At 38.5% G+C, this 22685-nt stretch overlaps 1 protein-coding gene across 2 annotated transcripts in view; it reads right to left on the bottom strand.

Moving 5' to 3' along the window:
* Nucleotides 1-22685, bottom strand: part of CDH5 (cadherin 5) — a 452074-nt gene that overhangs the window by 176813 nt on the left and 252576 nt on the right. For both annotated transcript variants that reach the window (XM_044081819.1, XM_044081818.1), the window contains exon 5: nt 8924-9094. In XM_044081819.1, coding sequence (XP_043937754.1) covers nt 8924-9094 — 171 coding nt within the window. The remainder of the gene's footprint in view (nt 1-8923; nt 9095-22685) is intronic.

Here is a 22685-nt window from a genome sequence, read left to right as displayed (position 1 = left end):
TGTGTGGACCACATCCAGGTTGTTTGTACTGCGGTGCTGCCTTTTGTTGTACACCAAGTAGCATGCTGTGTCTGCAGGGTATCCATTGGTCATTTGCCATTGACTGTTGCTACATTTCTCCATAGCGGGGGGGGGGCACCTTACTGTTTCTACTGTTCTACACAGGAGTGGGGGTGCACACATGACTGCTACTCTATGTGTATGTTGGATGGGGGGGCACATCTGACACTTGTACACATTTGCTAGGACTGTAATGGTAAGTAAGGTACTCCATTTCAGTCTGTAGTCTTACCTATCCTGCTGGCTAAGGTTTACCAGTGTAGTACAGATCCTAGCTTTGTTTACCTACATATTAGTGTCTGACTTCCTAGCCTTCACAACTTACTCCCGACTCCCTGACCTGCTGCGGTCTGTCTGTGTAGGCCTAGGTGAGGGGTTCACCATAGGGCACATTCAGAGGCCATAGTACAGCATTTGTTTGTGTTTGTCTTTACCTGTCCTGCTGCTGAGACTGTTGCTGAGTATGTGATCCTTCCTGACTGGTATATGTGTCTCTTATGGACACCCCTGTCACTCAGGCCATTTCCTGCAGTGGGTTTTGTCACCCTGTGTAGTACTGGCTACTATGGTGACTCCAGTATGTGTTACAGATCTCATGCTGCCACTATGGGTGTCTACTCTCTGCTGCCTTGACATCCGGCCACCCAATTCCCTTGCATGTCCACATCCATACCATAGCTACAGATAAAAGCACATTCTACTCCATTTGACAATTGGTAGATTGACTAACTTACCTTGAGGGTGTGCCAGATTTGAGAATGGTGCTGGAGGGCTGCCTATGTCGGATGCACATAGTGCACTCCTTATACATGGTTAGGCACAGGTAGTGTCATATTTGGCATCCCTTTTACTGTCTGTGTGAGTCGGAGAGAGGTGTCATTCCCTGGGGCCCTACTGTGTCAGTGCATATGCTAGGCATTGCTTCTTTGCCAAGGCCAGGACATACTGGGCATGCCTCTTCTGCCTACTGGAGCAGGCTCAGGTTGTTCCTCCTGCGGGTCACTCTGTACCTGCACAGGCCTTGGCATTGGTGGGGGGAAGTGTGGCCCTGCCCCATGCTGTTCCTGCTGCAGCTGTTTCCGCAGGTTCATATTGTGTACCATAGCACATACCATTACTATTTGGGTACATGTAGCTGGTGAATACTGCAGGGCTCCACTGGATATGTCCAAACACCGGAACCGTGACCTAAGCACCCCAAACGCACGTGCTATTATATGTTTGGCCTGTGCATGTGCATCATTATGGCATTGTTGTTTAGGTGTGTGTGCATTTCTGATGGGTGTCATGAGCCACGGCTCCAGTGGGTACCCAGCATCCCCCACTAGGTGACTGTAGGGGATGTCCACATTGGGAAATCTGTGGTACAGCTATGTCAGTTGCCATATGTGTGAATCGTCATAGCTTCCAGGGCAGCCAGCACACACATTCAGCATAATGCCCTGGGCATCACATACGACCTGGCAGTTGATGGAGGGGTTGCCCCTGCGGTTGATGTAGGCCCTACCCTGCTCACCGGGTGGTGCTTTGATGCATAGGTTTGTGCAGTCTATAGCACCCACTGCCCCAGGGCAGTTAGCCATTTGGGGGAAGAGACGCATATTGCGGGTCAACACCTCTCGTGTGTTGAAGAAATATACGTGCTCACTGGCATGTGCTGACATGGCATCCAGGAACTGGTGGAATACTCTGGATGCTGATGCCTGTGAGATGCCCATGTTATCCCCAGTTGTAGTTTGGGAGGTACCTGTGGCTAGTATACCTAGGCCTACACATACCTTGGTATCCACTGGGATGGGTTCCCCTCGGCCAGTGTGGTGTGTTAGGTGTGGCCTGCACAGCTCAACAGTTTGCTGTAGATGTCTCTGTCCAGCCTATAGTGCTCTACTATCTCCAGCTCATGTAGCCCCTGGTAGGTTACCCTGGGTCTGTACACTTTTCTCTGTCTCTTCACTGTGGGTTGTGCAGCAGCATTGACATCCTCACCACCCTCAGCCTCTTGCACATGTTCTGTGTTGCCTGCTGCAGCCCTTTTCATTTTGTAGGTTTGGTTTTAAAATTTCCTCGCTTGTATACACCATTGGTGTAGAGTGTGGAAAAACCAGGGGGGGTAGGTGTTTGCTTGGTTTATAGTGGTGCTCTGGGCTGGGCTGATCTGCTTCCTGTGTGAATAGCTGCTTCTGATACATTTCACCTGGCAGCTCCATGATCTCCTTGATTACCTTTCTACTGCTGTTTTCCATTCCCATTGCCTCCCTGTTTATGCAAACGGAGTGCTCAAATGTGCAAGGAGCTGCTTTTTCCTGGTTTAACTTCATTTTTCTTCCTGTACAACCTGGTGTGTGGCATGCACACATGCTTACACTTTGTAAAGAGTGCTTGGCAGGTTTAGACACAGCCCTAGCTTAGCTGTACTATGCTAGGAGCAATCCCGAGCCACAGGTCTACAATCCACTTACAGTATGACAGCCTGACACACCCCACATGATGTCACCTATATTCTAGTCTTGCACCCAGCTATTTATACTCTTACACTCTTGGGACCTGCCTCATACCCTGGGAAAATCTGGGATTCACTAGCCCTTCCCTCATTTGCATAGGATTGCTTGCTAATGCATAGTTACATGTCCCACACTGAGCATCACATCTTAGCAACCATTACGCACTGGCCTGGTTGTCTTCTGACTGCCATAGACTTGCATGGCAAAATACTGATTTTTTTTTTTAGAATGCTTATTTTAGGTTTATTTTATTTATTTCCCCCCGATCCCGTTTGCGCGTCGCTGGTTTATGCTTAACTGGGCGAGATCGACGAAGATAAAATTAAACGTTGTTTAATTATTTTCTTTTACATTTTGCAATGCCAATGGCCTTCTACTTGGACATTGGCATGCTTTCTCAATGCTTTGCAGCCTTTATTTGGAGCTGTCATAGCTCCGTTTTGTAAACTGCTGAACTGTACTCGGTTACTAACCGAGTACATTTCTGCACACTGCACTCATCCTGCACGGATGGCTGCCAGCTTCCTGGATCGCATATTACCCTCATTTGCATGGGTTTTACCTACAAATGAGGGTAATTTGCATACAGGTGCTTGGTCTGTGCAGGATTAGCCTAAAAGCTCATGTGCACATCCTGGGAGCTCGTTCCTGGATCGCACGTTGGCCATATCTCTGAAAGTAGCTCTTAAACTAATCCTGCATGCTATAAAGGGCTTTGTAAATCCAGGGGATGGATACAAACATAGAGAACTTAACAAAATGTTTGTGGATGCCAAGATTTTTAGAAAAATCAAGGCACAACCATTCTACCATCATCAAAAGAGTTCAATATCCACTAATGAAATTGACACTAATTTGTCAGATGTAGTTAGGGAACAGGAAGATGGAGATAAGTGTATGAAACAGCAAAATAGATCGATTCTATCTTACTCTAGTGACACCAATTATATATGTGACATCATCAAAAACAACAGGAAAATTTTACCAAATGATGACACATTAAAAAATATTGTTGGTGACAAACCACACTTTGGTTGCAGGAGAAATAAAAATCTCAAAGAACTTTTGAGTCATAACAAGAACAATATCCCCACCTTTAATACAAACAAACAAGGTACCTTTCATTGTTGAACATGTTCATGTTGTCATTACATCAATAGCTCTTACCAGTTCATTCATCCTGTTTCTGGCACTCACTATAGTTGTCGTGACTATGCAAACTGCAGCACAGAACATGTTATTTATATTACTACATGTACTCAATGTACTTGTTTTTATTTGGGCAAAACTGACAGACAGCTAAAAGAGCGCATATGGAAACATATTAGTGATATCAAGTTGAAAAATAATAAGAATCCACTTTTTAAGCATATACTGGACAATCCTAAGCACCTATTTCAGTTAATGGTACTACAATTATGGCATACTAATATATGATGGGGAGATGTTATGCTGAAAACAGAACAATGTGAAATGAGATGGATAGTGGCCCTTCAAGCGTATACACTCCTAGGTCTGAATGCTAACTTCACCAAACACAAAAACAAAAAACAAAAAAACAAAAAAAAAATGGCCAGCACTCTTATGAGGGGTTCATCATACTCTTTAATCCATAAACATATTAGCATAAAAAATACACTAAAATGAAAAAACAATATACTGAGGAAGGCCATTGGGTCGAAACTGGTTTGGTTTTTCATTTTACTGTATTTTTTACATTAATATGTCTATGGATTAAAGAGTATGATGAACCTCTAAAAGGAGTGCTGGCCATTTTCTTGTGTTTGGTGAAGTGAGTATTTCTGGCCTTTGCACTTGCTGTACGTGCGGAAGCCTGTAGTGCTGACTGAATGCTAACTTGTCAATCAAACAGGCATTGAAAGAACATAGACTCAGAAGGAAAATGTAATTATTGTGAATTTATTATACCACCATATACAGGAACTATTTTTGATTGAATTTGAATTTATGAAAATGTCATTGGACAAATGAAGTATTTTTTTGGCTCTGTAAAGATGGGTATAGACCAACAAATCTCCATTATCAAAAAAATCACTTAGAAGCATTATGACATTTTAGCAATTTGCTATTGGTCAGAGCTCCTAAAATACTCAATGGGCTGATTTTCATACTACAAACAGTTCATTGAGAGATTGGAAATGTAACCAATAACAGAAACTATTTGATCAATGACAGTCTGTTTTCACATACTTAGTTTGTCAGATTTTAATAACTATAAATGCTTTATGTTGATAATATAATGGTGTAAAATGAAACAAAGTGCAATGGATCTGACAAAGATCTTTAAGTGCATGCATTTATGACTTATTTTGAATGTTGTCATTAAAGTAGCATCAGGAGAATATGGAAAGAAAAAGTTTTAGGAAAGAAGACAATGAACTTATTTTGCAATAATATCTTGCACAGTTGAGTTCTAGGTCATACATATCCTATTAGAAATTCAAAACAAGTACCATACTGATTTTATAAGATAGATACTGACCAATGATCTTTGTATAAAATCAACCAATGGGATTTGAAATGAAATATTCAAAAGTCTGATATTGGTTAGAGACCATATAAATTGTAATTGGCTTCTGTTTGCAGATTGATCTTTTCATTGGTAGTCATAACAGCATCAATGACTGGGCTGTAACAGACTTCATCTGACCAATGATGGAACAGTGGTTTGTGATGACCAGATTGCTTGAACTTCTTGTTACTAAGATTTGGTTGGTCTATATCAATATATTTGCTTTACGGATTCAAAGTGAAGAAGATCATGTTTTACTATTTGACAACGGACTATGCTGGGAATATATACTTGTTCTATGAATCTGGAGTATTTGAATTTATAGTGAAGAAGATCGTGTTTCATTTTCTGATACTGGACTAGGTTGGAAATATGATAAAATGTAATGGACCTGACAATGGTCTCTAAGTACATGTATCTATGGTTTGTTTTAAACTGACACTACAAGGATATGGTAGACAAAGTTTTAGAAAAGCTGATGACAAATATATCTACTCATCATGCAATAACATACTGCATATATGGTACACTTGATTTAGCTGAGCTTACAGTCAAGCAGACTTCATTGGAAATTTAGAACAAGCTTTGTATTGGACTTTGGAAGATGGACACTGGCCACTGATTTTTGTATATAATTAACCAATGGTAGTAGATATGAAACAATCAACTGTTTGATATGGGTTAGAGATTATATAACTTCCAATTGGTTTATGTTCGCAATTTGACCTTTTCATTGGTAGCCTGAGGAATTCTAATGATTGGTCTACAGTACATTTTATCTGACCAATGGTGAAGCAGTAGTCTGTGATTATTTAGTTAATTATAATACTTGATTTAACTGGTTGAATTCCAGGTTACTGGGATTTGATTGGCTCATTTTACTGTACTTGTTTCATGAAAGTTTCATGCCGGAGCTAGTTATACATCAATATTTATGTATTGATTGGGTATTTTAAACTCTTATTATGCTGATTATTTATGAGTTTAAAGATTAATTTTAATATATAATTTGGAGCCAAATTTGTTTTATTCTATTCTGATTGGCTGGTAAGGATTTCAAGTAGATCGATTGTTGTATCAGATGTTAGATCCGATGAAGGGTTCCTCATAACTGGAAAGCGCTTATCTTATTTTTATCCAAATAAAAGAAATTCAACCTTTTATGATACCAGTCACGGTGTATGCTGCATTATATTCTTTATCATATATATGCATATGTATATATATATATATATATATATATATATATATATATATATATATATATATATATATATATATATATATACACGTCTACTTTCATAGACCGAACGTACGAATCACCGACACACATTTTCCCCACCCCAAACAACCGACAACACATCACACCGACAACTCAACATACCGAACACCAAAACACCGACACAAAAAACGCCAAATACACATTGCACACAACAACATATCCACTAACCTTAACCTAAACCCTAACCCTAACGTCCGACACTACCGCACACTTACCCAACCCGCACCTAACCCTAACTCACTTAACACACCCTAAACCCCAACACCGTCACTATCGCACTCACCCTACCTGCACCCTAACCCTAACTCACTTAACACACCCTAAAACATTCAGCCCATCACTATCGCACACACTCCACCCGCATTCTAACCCTAACACACTTAACACTACCCTACACAGCTCTACGTCACTTCCACATACTTACCTCACCAGAACCCTTAGTCCGACACCACCGCACACTCACATTTTCCACACACTATCCTAAAATCCCTCAGTATCGTACACTTACCTGTCCGCTCCCCAATACTACATCTATCACTTTCGCACACTTACCGTATCGCGCTCACACGCTGCCGTTGTCGGTCTCTCAGCCGTCGGGATATCGCGTTTTCGGTAACCTACCTGTTCGGTCGTTCCGTCTCGGTCTTCCGGGTGTCGGTAAAGTGGCGCTTCGGTCTATGAAAGTAGACCCATATATACATATATATATATATATATATATATATATATATATATATATATGTGTGTGTGTGTGTGTGTGTGTGTGTGTGTGTGTGTGTGTGTGTGTGTGTGTGTGTGTGTGTGTGTGTGCGTGTGTATGTGTGTTGTGTGTGTGTGTGTGTGTGTGTGTGTGTGTGTGTGTGTGTGTGTGTGTGTGTGTGTGTGTGTGTGTGTGTGTGTGTGTGTGTTTGAGTGTGTGTGTGTGTGTGTGTGCATGTGTGTATATTTACTTACTGTATATATGTATGTACATATTTATCTCTCTCTCTCTCTCTCTCTCTCTCTATATATATATATATATATATATATATATATATATATATATATATATATATATATATATATATAAAACCATAGCAACATGTGTAATCTACAGGTGTACAGGGCTTTCTATTGGTCATTGAGAGAGGCAATGTCGGGGAATGTAAAGGAGAATAAGGATATATTGAAGGTCTTCTACACACGTGAGATATACATCCTGTGCAAAAGCACAGTGAACAAGAATTATTGAGATAAGGTGTGGCTGAATGTGGTGTAGGATGTGAATACAGTAAGTAGCCACAATACATCTCTGTAGTAGGTACAGTGAAGGTTAACTAATACAGTACTGTGGGATGCCCCCCCCATGAAGCAGTGAAAAAGGTAAGACATGTGCCATTTATGCAAATCATGGGAATTATCAAGGTGGTACATGGGCACATTATATGAAGTACAGTGGGTATTATAAACTACCAGTCAGTTGAGGGAGTGAAAATCATTTCCATTGATATATTTCAGTTCCTGTGGATCATATAGGGCATTTGATGAAGTCTAAGTACAGTCTATGACTTCAAGGACTTCAAGGAAATGTGCTGTGCTGGTGAAACACCAGTGGTCATTCTCCTTATGTAGTCCTGAAGAAACAGATGTGTTCCTCAACATGATGAAGCATGATGCCAAGAAATGGATATGTGAGGCTGTTCCTATGCTATGCCTATCAAGTTTCCGGTTGGCCACTGAAATGTCTCTGTCCCTGTAGCTGAAATGACACTACACAGATTTTTTTATCCACTAGTATGGGCATTCCATGCACCCCCTTGATTATTCTTGTGGTAATAAAGTTTGACTTGCTCTTATTCGGTTTGCCTGTCCATCCAGTATCAGTACACTATCAGCTGCTATGTTAGGTGCTAGTACATGAGGCCCTGATGATATAGCATGGATAGATGCCTCCAGTGGTGGCCAGGGTCACATGTTGTTTGACAGTAGTCATGGCTTCTCCTAGCATATTCATGGGGTACAGGAAATTCCTCGGTATTCAGGAAAGGTTTGCACTATGGCTAGTTTGCCAGCTTTAAACATTTCTGAATCAATCTGTCATGTTTGATGTCATCGTTTGCATAATCCATGTGCATTTCCATAGTATTCCTTATTTCCATATCGTTATGTATTAATTTGCATACACTGCATGCCATGCTATTTTCACATTGTATGGTGGTGCTATCTCTGTCTCTGCATTGCTCATGCCCTATATGGTACTGCTACTTGTGCTAACTTGTACTACACATTGAGATAAATGTCTGTGATTCCTGACCTATGGACTTTTTGTTGTTCATATTACAGCAAAATATGTAGTTCTATGTAAGAGTGTTTTTTTTTTTTAAATTAGAATGACAAATGTGATATTGCTTCAATTCTTTGTGCTTTTCTGCAGAAACAACTCCATATCTTTCACTCGAAAACAAAATTCTTATTCATTTTCTAATATCAAGTGAAAATAAAACACCATATTCTTTTGTTGCTGTGATTTTGTCACTGTTTTGAACAGAGTATATGTTTGCATCTTACCGTTAACAAATGCTGGTTGGTTGTCATTAACATCACTTAAGGAAATTATAACAGTGGCTTTGCTTGATAAGTATCCTGTGGCAGAACCCGCTTGGTCTCTTGCTTCAACAATAATTATGTAACTTGGAGTTTTTTCTCTATCAAAAGTATATGGCTTTGTGTCAATCCGTCCTGAAAAAAGAAACATACATTTTAGTAATAGGAATAAGAATGCAGTTTAATATTTTATAGAGAAAAAACTAAGTCTTCTCATCTCTGTACTATCATTCACCTCAAACAATTACAGCCGTATGCTAGCGGAGTTCTGATAAACTCATTTGTACTGCTGTAATAATTTGCTATAATATGTAGAAGTATTTGTTTTTATGAATATTGCATTAATGTACAGTTACATTTAACTACTGTACTGTTGTATTATGCTATATTGACTACTGTGTTCTTAGTAATTGCCTTGCTTATAAGCTTGTTTATAATTTGTTAATTTGTCTGGAGCTTTTCTCCCCAGATTTTGAAATCGGGCTACTGGCCCAGTTGGAGACTACCCGGGTAACAAATGTAAATAAATAAATAAAATAACCCGAACTGGTATTGAAATTGTCCTTTAATCAATAAGTAACATTTTCCCAAATCAAGTAACATTTTCCCAACTCTTTTCTGTAAATAAAACCAGCTGAATGCAACATCAGATTGCTTTATTTGTACTAGCTACATTCCTGGATATTATCACCCTTCATATTTAGACAGATTTCTCAAAAATTCATATAAGTAGACAAACAGGGTAGAAGATGGGCAATAAAGGCACCAACAGAGAAAAAACATTGCAACTATCATAGCTATATTGACATCAGTATCTTTGAATGGGAGCGAAGAAAGAGACAAGTATTACAGAGCTTCCAGACAAAAAAAACAAAAAAACAAAAACACAGTGAGTAATGACTGTCCCTCTTCCAAATCATCAAGAACTGTAAAACCAAATAAAAGGCTTGATGAAATAGAAGACTAGTAGATGCTTTATATGTTATAAAAATGTAATACTACATCGAAATACCATAAGTAAGGTTTTCATCTTGCAGTACATTCACACAGGAAAATATGAGCCTTCATCAGACTTACAATCCACGGATTGTGCTACCATTTAAATAGCCTATTTAAAATAAGTCACATGATTATTATGGAATATGTAATCTTAACTAAAAAAAATAAAATTAATTTAATTTAATTGCTGTGTAAACTAAAATATCAATTAATTAAATTAAACATGCTCCTCCTGCTTGTTAGATAGTCAGTTAAATGTAAACATGTTCCAGTTCCCTGGATTAAGATGGATGGCCAGCCAGCTTGTCTTCCTGCTATTGCCAGCCTAGTAGAGTCTACAATCCTCAGTAATGTAACAACTGCCTGCTGCTCACAGACAAAGCACTTATTTGTGCTAGAACAAGTGTGCAAATATTTTGGAGGTAACTCTCTTGAAAAAAAAAAACAGTCTGTGAGCAATACTCTGCTCCACAGTGCTCCAAAAGCTGTTGCCAAAGCCTCCTGAACCCATTAGGATTAGGTCACAGTGAAAGTCATACCACATAACCCATTGGGACTTTCATATCAAAGAGTCATCAGCATATAAATCAAGTCAAATCAACTGCTTCAAACTATACAATGAATAAAACCATTCCTTTGATCAAAGACGCCATAATCAAACACAATCAAACACATTAATTCAGTGTTCATTAGGCTGGACAAAAACTGGATGACAATGAGTTGTTTTTTCAGTTGCCAGAATCTCTGACATATCAAAGATCCCTTTAGGTGCTTATACCTAACAAATAAAATTACAACATGGTGGTAGTCCATGTGAGGATAAATGACTTGGCATGCAAAACCCTGAAGGAAATGTGAAGAGACATTTCAGAACTCTTTATGCATGCCATAAATGAAGGTAAGACCTTAGTCTTGAGATGAAACCTCTATTCTCCAAGAATTATGGTGAAGTACAGAGAAAATGCAAGTAATTGGTTTTAAAAGTTTGTGTCATACCAGGGAGATCCATTATGTGTCAGCCTGGGATGTGATGCTCGACAGCCCTAATTATTTTGCTAAGGATGACTTGGATTTCTTGTTCCAGGGCTTCCCCATACTGGCTAAAGACTTTTCTGACCCCATAATCCCTTTTCTAAGCAGGGTCCAAATAATGAACCTCCTAACTTAAGCAAAACATGACTCAAACACAATATTACATCAAAGTGTCCTTACTCAATGCCAGGAGTCTCAACGACAAAACATCCAACACTGAGACCAGCCTGCATTTGATACATGGAACTTTGGTTTAAATGTTCACATAGCACCTCCTCCATACCATGGTTTTATGCCTTCCATGGCTTTAGACCTGATAGCAACTGTGGTGGAGCTTCCATGTTTGTGAGAGACCAAATGACCTCTGGGCAGATTCCTAGAGACCCATAAACAGAACTCATTGTGATACAAGTCCCACTAAATAGAACTAATTATCAGCTCATAGCCTTTTACAGGACCCCCTCAATGTCCCCCAAAAATCATCTTAAGTTCTTAAATATACATGAAGAATTTCCTTTAAGCAAAAACTACATTATTCTGAGAGACTTCAACTACCCTTCAATAAACTGGTTCACCTATACTTTGAATGTAGAGTATGCCGAAACGTTCCTAGATTTAACAAGAAGTAATTCCTAGACCAAATGTTCAAATAACCCACTAGAAGTCAAAGTTTCTTAGATCTGATTCATACAAATATAGTGTCTATATGTATCATTTCCCTGGTAACTCCCTCCCTAGCTAAGCCTGATTTATTTTATTTTATTTATTTATTTAACATTTGCTAACCAGGATAGTCTGACTGGACAATAGGCATCCATTTTCAGCAGAGTCTTGGACAGAAAAGCTCCATTCAATTGCAAAATAAAAGCACACACTTACAAATTAAACGCAGTAGAAATAAAGAGCAATAAATGATAAGCAGATTACAAAGTGAAAGGTAGTAACAGTTAGGGAGTGTGATATAGAAAATTTAAGCAGTTTATAGTACAAAGTCAAAACACAAATATGTGAGCATAGCCCATTCCTAGGATGAACATAAAAAAAGTATGTACAATATATACAGTAAGTATAAATAGAGTACAGTACTGCAAGGTATTTACTCAGTAAAAAATAGTATATGCAAAATATGGTTCCACTTTATAATCTCAAAATATTGAAATCTTGAATTTCAGTATCCTGAGACCATAAAGTGGAATTTTCAAAATCCCGAAACTCCATAAGAGCGAATCCGGAAATGTCGAATTTGCGGTTATGGTGTTCCGGTATTTGACGCTGGATGTAGTGTGTACAGGATGTATCGTGTAGTGTGTGGATTTAGCTGGTATGTAAGGTAAGTGGGTATTTTGTTGGGTTTTAGGTATGTGTTTGAGTGTATGTGAGTGTGTTTGGAAGTTTTATGTGTGGGTTAGGATAGGCAGGAAACAGTATTAATGTTTAAGTGGTGAAAGTGGTGGTGTTCGTATATTTCTGATGTATGTGTGCGAGGGTACTGTAGAGTGTATAGTGGTGAGTCTGCTATCTTTTTCTGTTTGGTGTGATCTCAGAGTTAATATATATAAGTAGGGGGGGTGTGTGGGGGAGCAGCCTCCCACATGGGGGCTGCAGGGGGGCTTGCCCCCCTGCTTATATATAGTGTAAGTTTGTTGGTTTGTGTTTTTGTGTTTGTGTGTGTTTTGTTTGTTGGTTTGTTGTAGTGTGGGTTGGATGCTGTATGTGTTGTGTGGTGTATGGTGTGTTTATGTTTGTGATTTTGTGTTTCACGGTTTTGGGGTTTCAGGATTTGAGCATTTGACTTTATGGTCTAGGGATACTGAAATTCGAGATTTCAGTGTTTCAAGATTATAAAGTGGAACCACAAAATATATATATTAGCATTGGCATCGCACATTATTTGTATGGTCCAGAGACAGAAGGGAATAAACCCCTATAGGTGGATGAAGCTTCATGGAGGTCCATTGCAGTTACATAAATGGTTGATGTAGGGGTACGTATTAAGGTGGTTCTTCAAGTGGAAGTACATTTTTGTAGTCTGAGGTCAGGAGGTAGGTTGTTCCATGTTTTAGCAATCTCATGAGTGAAGAGAGATTCCCCAGAGTTGTTTTTGCATGAGATGGTTTCAATTAAGGCTTTATAGCAGGAATGTAATTGTCTATTAGAATTGTAGAAGTTTAGTAGGCTGATCAGAGCAGGGGTTTTCTCAGGACTATATAGTATTTGGTGTATTAGGTTGAATTGATGGTACCTTAATAGGCTGGGAAATTCTAGCCAGTGTAAAGAATGTAGGGATTGGCAATGGTGGGAGCATGATTTGGCATTGTTAGCAAATCTAGCAATTTTGTTGTAGCAAGTGGAAAGTTTATTCAGGTCAGTTTTTATTTAGGTTTGTTAGTACTGGGGATGCGTAAAGAAGTGTAGATAGGAGATGGGTTCTGGCTATGGCAATACGAGATTTGGAGATTAGATACCTTTTGTAATGATAGAGGGAGCCTAACTTTTTGTGGACTGTAGAAATGGTTATGGATATGTGTTTGTGGAATTTGAGTTGCTGGTCAATAGTAAGTCCTAGTAATTTAGCATCTGAGATGGGGTGATGTGGGTCTTGGTGGAGAATATAGAGAAGGTGAGGTCATTAGTCTTTGTTGGGTAGAACAGCATAAGTTGTGTTTTTTTAGGGTTTAGTATCAGTTGTGAGCAGTGGCGGCTGGTGACTTCAAATCAAAGGGGGGCTACAGGAGACAGCTGAATGGGTGTGGCCAATGGGAAAGGGTGTGGTCAACTAGAAAGGGGTGGAGCTATGCTCAAAACCACAAAAACTGGGACTTTAATTAAATACGCTGCCCTGGGTGCCAAACCATCATTATGAGAGTGCAGTCAAGACAAAATGAAGTGGAGAAGAAAAAAAAAATATTTCAGTGCATTGGCTACATGACAGCTAACTTAATATCTAGATGGAAACAAAAAGGTTGTGAGGCATGAAAAAATAAATTACTTTTTAAATACATTACTGGAATGCCAGTCAAAATCAGGTATAAAAAAACAAGCAGCACTCAACTCAAACCACTTTTCCTTGCACTTAAGTTCTAATTATAATTTATATTTAGCTTTATAAAAGTACCAAGTATCATGCTGAAAGTAGCAATACCCCCACTTGTAAAAATGTTTCTTATCAAAAAAGGACCTGCTGTCTGACAACAACTATCTAGTTGTTTCATGGGGAAAACATGATCAAAGTAAAAAATGAACAGCAAAGAAGAAACAAGCTCAAGATAAATTGCTTAAAGGATTACTGCACAGGTTATGGACCACACATGATAGACTGGCACTCTATTTAGTTTACAGGTAAAGCCTGCAAAGATGACTGAAGTCTCCAACAAATGTAATGAGCTTCTTAAAATACTGTAATCCTGTCCTTCATTACAAATATTGTCATATGCATTTCAGTACTTAAGGCTTATACATTATCTAGTTATGTAAATATTCTCTGCATGGCAAAAACAAAAAGGCCTTTAATGTTGATAATTCTTTAACAGCATGCTTATTAAAGCTTACTTGCATCTTAGTCTCAGACAAGTTTACCTGATGGTCATTAAAACATTGCTACTTAAACACAGAGCAACAGGTACTGCAATGACATGCATTTTCTGAATAAGAAGCATAAATCAACAGTATAAAAGTATGACAGAAAGCCAGAATATTCTTCAAAATCAAGGACAGATGAAAAGCCACTCTAGTACTTGTGTCTATCTTGGATGTGGGGATACTCTGCACACTTACACTGCATAACTGCTCCTTGCCTTGCTTGGACACATTGAGAGTCACTAAGTGGAGGAGTGGGGTGCAACAAGTAAGTCACAATTAAATGTTGGTGATGGCCCTGATACATTTGTCATATCTCTTAGCCTCAGAACAAAAAATCTGGACAAAGCCATAAACAGAAGTGGGACAAAGGCCCAAAAATAAGGTCAATTTTTAAATATTGCTGTTATAAACTTAGGAAGATAATAAAATAGTAGGTCTTGCATTAGTATGAATTTTCTGAAGGGTATGAAATCTGAAACTCAAATGTCTGTCATTATTTTCTAACTTCAGTCTTTAATGATTTGCCACTAATTTGGAAAAAAACACACTTTTATGAAAAACAGACCAAAAATGTGATGCAAAAATATAACATACCCACACAATACAGCTGGGAACCTGTCAAAGAAGGGACACTTTTAATAATAGTACTGTTAACTTGAGCAGCTGACAAAATAAGATAATCTGCATGCATTTCTGAAATTAAAAGTAATCTATAACTGATCATTGCAATTATTTATTAACTGTAAACTCTCCACGTTTTCTTCCAAATTTGCCATTTTGCGGAGGGATTATTAGGGGGAGAGCAACATTTTGAGCCAAAATCAGGGACATTTGAGAGGTTTGGATATACCTAATTCTATAAAGTTTGGATATACCTAATTCTATGAAGTGATTTATTTGAGTGTAACTCTCATCCTTTTAGCACAGGAAATTTGGACAAGGTCAAATATATTAGGGGAACATACGAACAGTACTAAAAGTTGGTCTTGTATAAACATAGTCAGTTGACAGAACAACAGGTCTTGTTTTAGCATACATTTTTCTGAAGAGTATGAAGTCTGAAACTCAATATCTGTCATTATTTAGTGACTTAATTCCTAAATGATTTGCCAGAAAACCACAAATTTTATGAGGAACAAACCAAAAATAATAAGCAAAAATATATTCATTCTTCAAAAAGCAGGACAGTTAAGGGGTATAGTTCAGCTGGGGCTATCTGAGTTTGCCTCCCTTCACCTCCTCACAAAATCATGGTCGAATGGGGCCTCCCCCTTGCAGCTATTCCAATGTACCATGACTTGGCTGTTTCACCACATTTACCATAAACACTGTAATGTGCATACTACTTTACTTCTACGATGATTTGGATTTCATTTAAACGTTTTATTTTACATTTTACATCTCAAAAACTAATAGAAATCTGCTAAACAAAGCAATGCAGTCTCACAATGAAAATAGACTTAGCATTAAAACTTCTCTGCCCTTGAAATCACATTCATTGAAACAGCATTGAAACCCGCATTCAAAGAAAATACATCTGGCCAGTAGCAGATAAAGATTAACTTTGGGCTGTTTTCAAATCATAGGCCCCTTGCACAGGAAACATACATGTGTTCTTTGATACACCTTCCTGATTGTCTTAAATTAGATTCCTTGCATAATACAGTAATTCCAGTAAAGAATAAAACAAAATGCATGCACTAATAATGACAAAACTGCCCAGTTCAGAACATTTCCATCATAAAAGTCTACTCAAACTTCTACTGTCCACCAGTATCAGTAAATATACACAATCTCTGCAGAAGTAAAAGTCATCTAAGTAATTCCACATTAAAGAGATCTGTAACTAATGAAGAGGTTGCTGCTAGCAAATCACTTTATATTTCATTGTTTCATCTACAAATAAAGTGCCTGTTGCCGTTGAGGAATAAATTGCCTATGCTGCAATAAAAAAATGATAGCTAGTAATATTGCAATAGGGAATGGATGGCAAACTGATAACAGGTTCATAGTTACTAGGTATCTTTGACAAAAAGGACTGCAGCATCCACCCCCTTTACAACATAGTACAGTATCAGGAATGCATCTACCTACTGTGGGAGTAGAACCCACAGCCTTCTGCATCAAAACCAAGCACACTACCTGTTGTGCTATTAACAATATGACAAAGCTTATCATAAGCAGCACTAAACGTTTGTTCCCCTGCAGCTCTCAGCTCCTTGTAAAATCTGCTCGACACTCAGCTGTATCTCTGAACTTTGCAGCACAAAAAATCTGGAAAAAGCCAAAATTTATTGGGGGAGGGACAAAAGCACAGAAACCAGGGACACATTTTAAACATTGCTTGTATAATGTTGGAAAGTTGCTAGAATAAAATGCTGTGTTATCACCATACATTTCATTGCCAAGTATTGAACCCAGGACCCTGTGCAAAACAATCAGAACAACATACCACTATGCCAAATCATCTGTTTTGTGAAAGTGAGGAAGACTGAAACTTAAATGGCTACTATTTAGTGAATTCAGTTCTCACCATAGCTCTCAACCTCTTAGCACAAAACACCTGAACAAAGTAATATAATGGGAATACATCCCCCAAACATATTCAGTGAATTGAGTTCTCACCATAGCTCTCAACCTCTTAGCAAAAAACACGTGGACAAAGCTAGTAATGGGGGAATACAGCCCCCAAACACATTCAGTGAATTCAGTTCTCACCATAGCTCTCCACCTAAGCACAAAAAACCTGGAAGAAGCCAATAATGGGGGAATACAGTCCCACAAATAGGGACAAATTTCAAATATCCATGTTATAAACTTGCTAGAATAAAAGGTTTTGTGTCACCATGTACTTTTTGAAGAATATGAAGTCTGAAATTCAAATGCCTGTTATTTTTTTCTTTAACATTTGTTAACTGACATGCAGACTCCACCCCAACAAAAATCAAACGAGAGAACCTGAGGCTGTCATGCAACAATGCTACCAGTGCACGACTGCACTACTGACTGTGTAAGGAAACAAAAATACAGAAACCACAGATTTTATGAGGAACGGAACAGAACAAATATGAGGCAAAAATCTGCAGTTTTTTTTTTTACAAATGGTGGTGAGTATGGAATTCAGGCCCTTGCCACCTCCACCCAAGGTACAGAGTTCAAGCCTGAGGTATTCTCTACCCACCACCATGTGTTTTCTCTAGCCACCAGTATATAGCAACTGGGACATTTCACATGCATGCACACAAATAACTCATTTAGGAGTCAAAAAGGCTTTATATAAAAATTTGGAAACAAAGCAAAGGTAATAGCACTCTCACTTAAAAAAAGGCATGTTAAACAAAGCTAAAATAGCTGCAAAAATATGTGAAACCCAAGTATAACATAAGCATTTTACAACATCTCACATTGATAGATTATGGCATGTTTGCAGTTGCATACAATACAACATATATTGATCAATTACATAGCAGTGATTATGAAGCCATGGCAAAACACTTTATAGCAGAGTCATGATAAAAGGCAAATTATCCTCTGAGGAATAAAAATCTAGAGAGATATTCTGGGATGATTCTTTGTCACCACTGCTTTTTGCCTTTACTTTAACCCATTAAGTTGCTTAATTAACAACCTAAACTATGGGTATAGCTTAACTTCTAAAAAACTATTTTATCCAAAGAAATTTTATCAACTTTCTGTGACAATTTAAAATTGAGCTCAACCACTTGAAAGTAAAACTGTAAATAGTTAAACATTCTTAGACAATAAAAGAATGAGATTTGGTCTTAATAAACGAGCAAAAAAAAATTCTAGCAGGGAAGCTATAGCACCAAGAAAATGTCAACCAGACACAAGAAAGTGATATAAAGGAATTTTTCAAAGATTACTTCTCGGTGTCCTGATAGTAGTGTGCTCGCCACTCCCTATTTATATGTCTGTTTTTTGTTGCTTACTCTATGTCAATTTATTTCCTTTTCAATAAATTTGGATTATCCTAATGTTATGCCCCTTGAGAGTTCCCTCACTGAACTGCTGCCTGGATTTCTTACCCTTATCTTCACCAACATTGCGATTCAAGATCAAACAAACATACAAGTGCCTGCAGTGTATGTCTTTTAACAAGTTTTGGCTCATTAGCTAGCCTCTGCAAATGCAATTGGTCAGCATTTCCAGGCTAGTGGCATACACACTACTCAACTCTCTTATTTTGGTCCCCTTCCATGAACAATTCCTTTTTCCTGCTTTCTCACTGGTTTATGTGAATTGAAAATTCCTACTAAACTTTAAGCAGTCTTACATTTCTCTATTGTATAAAGTGAACGTAAATGTTTAATTAATATTTAAGTGCACTGACCTTGGGCATGCTACTGTAGCTGACTTTTTTCGTGGATACTGCCTGGTGTGCCTTGTGGTTCAGTTACTAACCTTCTGGTTTTTATTACATTCATTCCATTTTTTCCTCACATCGGGCTAAATAGTGCCCTTCCCCCTTCCAGCATCTGAATGGAGTTAGTCTCCTGAGTCGTAGGGCACCATTCTCAACTATTATTTAGCAGGGATTCAGTTCTTCTTGGTGTCCTGATAGCGTGCAAATCTCTTGCATTAAATCTGTACTATAGCATTTGTTTAATGCCATTATAGCACTTTACAGATATCCCTGGATTTAAACTTGGTAAATAATACAAGTGTAACTCTGAGGCTGCAGTTAATTTTGTAATACACAAGTGCTCAGTCACACTAGGCGATACAGCTGCTTTAATCTGTTACAGCTGCTGACAAACATTTTATGCAGCTCATAGTTTGTGAGAAATTAATTTCCTGTATGTGCCTTTGCGTCATGATAAACCAGCATAAGTTTCAGAGTGCTGTGGAGTCATCTGCACTCAAGTGCTTTTTGTTAATATTCCACAGTACAGTTCAGAAAATGCGGTAGCTGTTTGCACGCTATGAATGTTATTAAGTTGTAACAGTTGTCGCTTTTTATTATCTGTTCTCCAACAGTATTCATTCCTATACACTGCACTTTATTTAGTTATATACTTGAAATGATGCTTTATTTTATGTTAGTCCGCTGTGCACGCACGCACGCGCACACACACACACACACACACACACACACACACACACACACACACACACACACACACTTGCTAACCTACCTACTTTACTTGGTCCAGGGCCTTCCATTGCTGTATAACTCCATATTCCACTCGCTATCGTCCCTGTGATGTCACCAATCCTGTGGTGAAGTCCTTCCGTCCCACGAGAGGAGGCCAGCCTGCTAACGTTGCAGTCTGATCCCTTTCCAAGTCTATGCAGTTGTAACTAACTGCATAGACTTCTGGGATGCTCCTGACTGCTGGATTTCTAATCCGGACTATTGCTGAATCAGTCCGGAGCTCTGCACATGCTCTGGACTGGTTCAGCAGCAATCTGGATGATGGAAATGCCACGGGTGCGCATGCGCGAAAGTCTGCAATTTTTATTTATTTTCTTTCTTTCTTTCTTTCTTTATTTTCTTCTCTTTCTTTTACAGCTGGGGGGGCTGCAGTCCTGCACTCCAATAGTATGGGCTGCCCCTGGTTGTGAATTATTTAGCTAATTCTCTATTTCAGTGAAGGATTCTTGGGCTTTTTGTTGGAGAAAATGGATATTGGATGCAGAGCAGAGGAGGGTTGTATCATACGCATATTGGACTATATTAGCGTTTGTAGTTGCTAAGTGGAGTTGGTTTGTGAAGATGTTAAAAAGAAGGGGGCCAGGAATTTAACCTTGTAGTACAGCTAGAGTGACAGGGAGTGGGGAGGATAGGGAGTTAAGCCATTTGACGTCTGCTAGCAGTTGTCTAAGTAACTTTTGTACCAGAGCAGGGTGGGGTTGTTAATGCTGAGTTCAGAGAGGTAGGTTAGGAGTTTATTGTGGGAAACTGTATCAAATGCTTTTGATAAGTCTAAGAAGGTACCAGAGACTAGTTTGCCTTGGTTCCTGTAGGAGTTTATAGTGTTAGTAAAGTTAACCAGGGCAGTGGTGATGCTATGGGATGGGCAGAAGCCATGTTGGGTTATGGGAAGTAGGTTGTTTGTGAGGAGGTGGTTGAGGAGCTGGTGATGAATGCACCTTTCTAGAATCTTTGATAGGGGTGATAAGATCGCAATTGGCTGGTAGTTAGAAAGGTCTGTAGAGGGGCCACCTTTGTGGAGGGGAATTAACTGGTAACCCTTTCTTTTAAAATCTTGAAACCAATGGATGCCAATGTCACTGAATTCAGAGATTTCAAATGTACAAATCTTCTCTAGCTATACAATGAAATCTTTAAATTTATGTATAACAGTGTAACTCAAGATATTTGCACAGGAAGTAGCTACACAAAACATTCTATGCCCTTGGATAAGTGTATAAAAATGGTAGTCCCAACCAGATCTAAATACAATGGAGGTTTAAGAAGAAGCCATTTTAGTGGTCCACAACCATAAATAGAACTAAAACAAAAGAAAAAAATCTTCTTAAAGTGCACAGAAAAACAACAAATGACCCTTAAATAAAGGTGGTTAACTTTAAATTATTGTCAAAGAGTTAAAAAATACCATTAGGAAAACCAAGGCAGCCCATGAACTTATGATACCATTAAACACTGAGGATTGCTCAGAACATATTGAAACTGGTATAGCCTACTCAGATCCAATGAACATTGTCAACATACTAGCAAACAAATTTAGTGCAAATTTCGCCAAATAGACAACTATCCAAAGCCCACTTATCCCTGAAGACCTAATCTCTCTCTCCCAATCTTTACTAAAGTACAAATACTGAAAGTGCTTAGCAAGACTAAAAATACATCCTCTGTGGGACCTGATAATATACCCGGCTGCTTAATAAACAGTACTAAACAACTATTGGCAGAGCTGCTCCTTAAACTATTCAGCCTGGGCCTAGCTACTGCCTTTGTCTCTGAGGTCTGTTATATAATTGTAATGCCACTTCAGAAAGGTGTCCCCACCACTAAACCCAGAAATTATAGCTCCATCAATTTAGCAAGTCTCATCTGCAGAGGTATGGAATATATCACAACTGTCCTGATTATCTGAGGTATTAAAAACCTTATTAGAATAGACTTGCAGCAGTTCGGCTTTGTCCTGGCTAAATCCCGTTTCAGGAATCTGGTTAACTTTTTTGAAATGGTAACTAAATCACAGTGGCCAGGCTGTACACAGAGACTGTCTCAGCCTGGCCAAAACATTTGATATAATTCCTCATGCCCACATAACTAAAAGTTAAACCTGTAGTAAGATAGATAGCCATTTGGCTAAAAGATAAGACCCACAGAATGAGGACAGCAGGTGTTTCCTTGTGGAGTATGAGGGTGACTAGTGGTATTCTGCAGACTTCAGTACAGGGAACCCTTTTGTTTGGCATCCACAGTCTACATCAGCAGATCATGAAACACGATCTCTGGTTAACAAGGATTCCAGATGACTTTAAATTAGGCACCATTCTCAAGTCCTCTTCTGATGAATAAGTGCTTCAGCATATGCCTACATTTGTCAATACCGGGTGAACAAATAGACTCAAATTAAATGCCAAAAAAGGATAATATTGTCACTTTCAGTAGACAAACCCTCCCTGCAGCTTACAGCATATACAACGCTCTCTTTCAAAATAAGAATGTTGTCATAAATCTTGGAACATTATATTGTTATAGTTGTCAGGAAGTTCTTCTACTAAACACAGATGACCACAAAAGAAATAGCATCCAGATCTAAAAAAGTCCTCGCCCACTTACATTCTGCATGAATTAGGCCAATCTTAGAATTCAATGGACCCTTTATGATGTACATCATTAGACATATCAAATAAGTGGAAAGACCACAGAGGATGCCAATTAAAAAAGATCACTTGCTTAAGAACTTTTTGCTACCCGAAATGATTGTGACCACTGTCAATTTATTCAGTGTCCCAATGAAATAACCTGAAAACCAGTAACACAAACAATAAAAACTCAAGAAAAACACTGGTGCCTCGGAAAAGACAAGCCAAGAAATAACGTAAAATAATTTATTCAACGTTTTCATCTGATAGACTTCTTTAGAATAATTATTCAGTGTCCCATAGACTCCTGAGT

Source organism: Protopterus annectens, chromosome 8.part1 (assembly GCF_019279795.1).
Source record: "Protopterus annectens isolate FY-2018-M chromosome 8.part1, PAN1.0, whole genome shotgun sequence".
In the NCBI taxonomy this organism is placed as follows: Eukaryota; Metazoa; Chordata; order Ceratodontiformes; family Protopteridae; genus Protopterus; species Protopterus annectens.
Note: the sequence above shows the minus strand (reverse complement) of the source record. Positions and strands in the feature narration are given on the sequence as shown.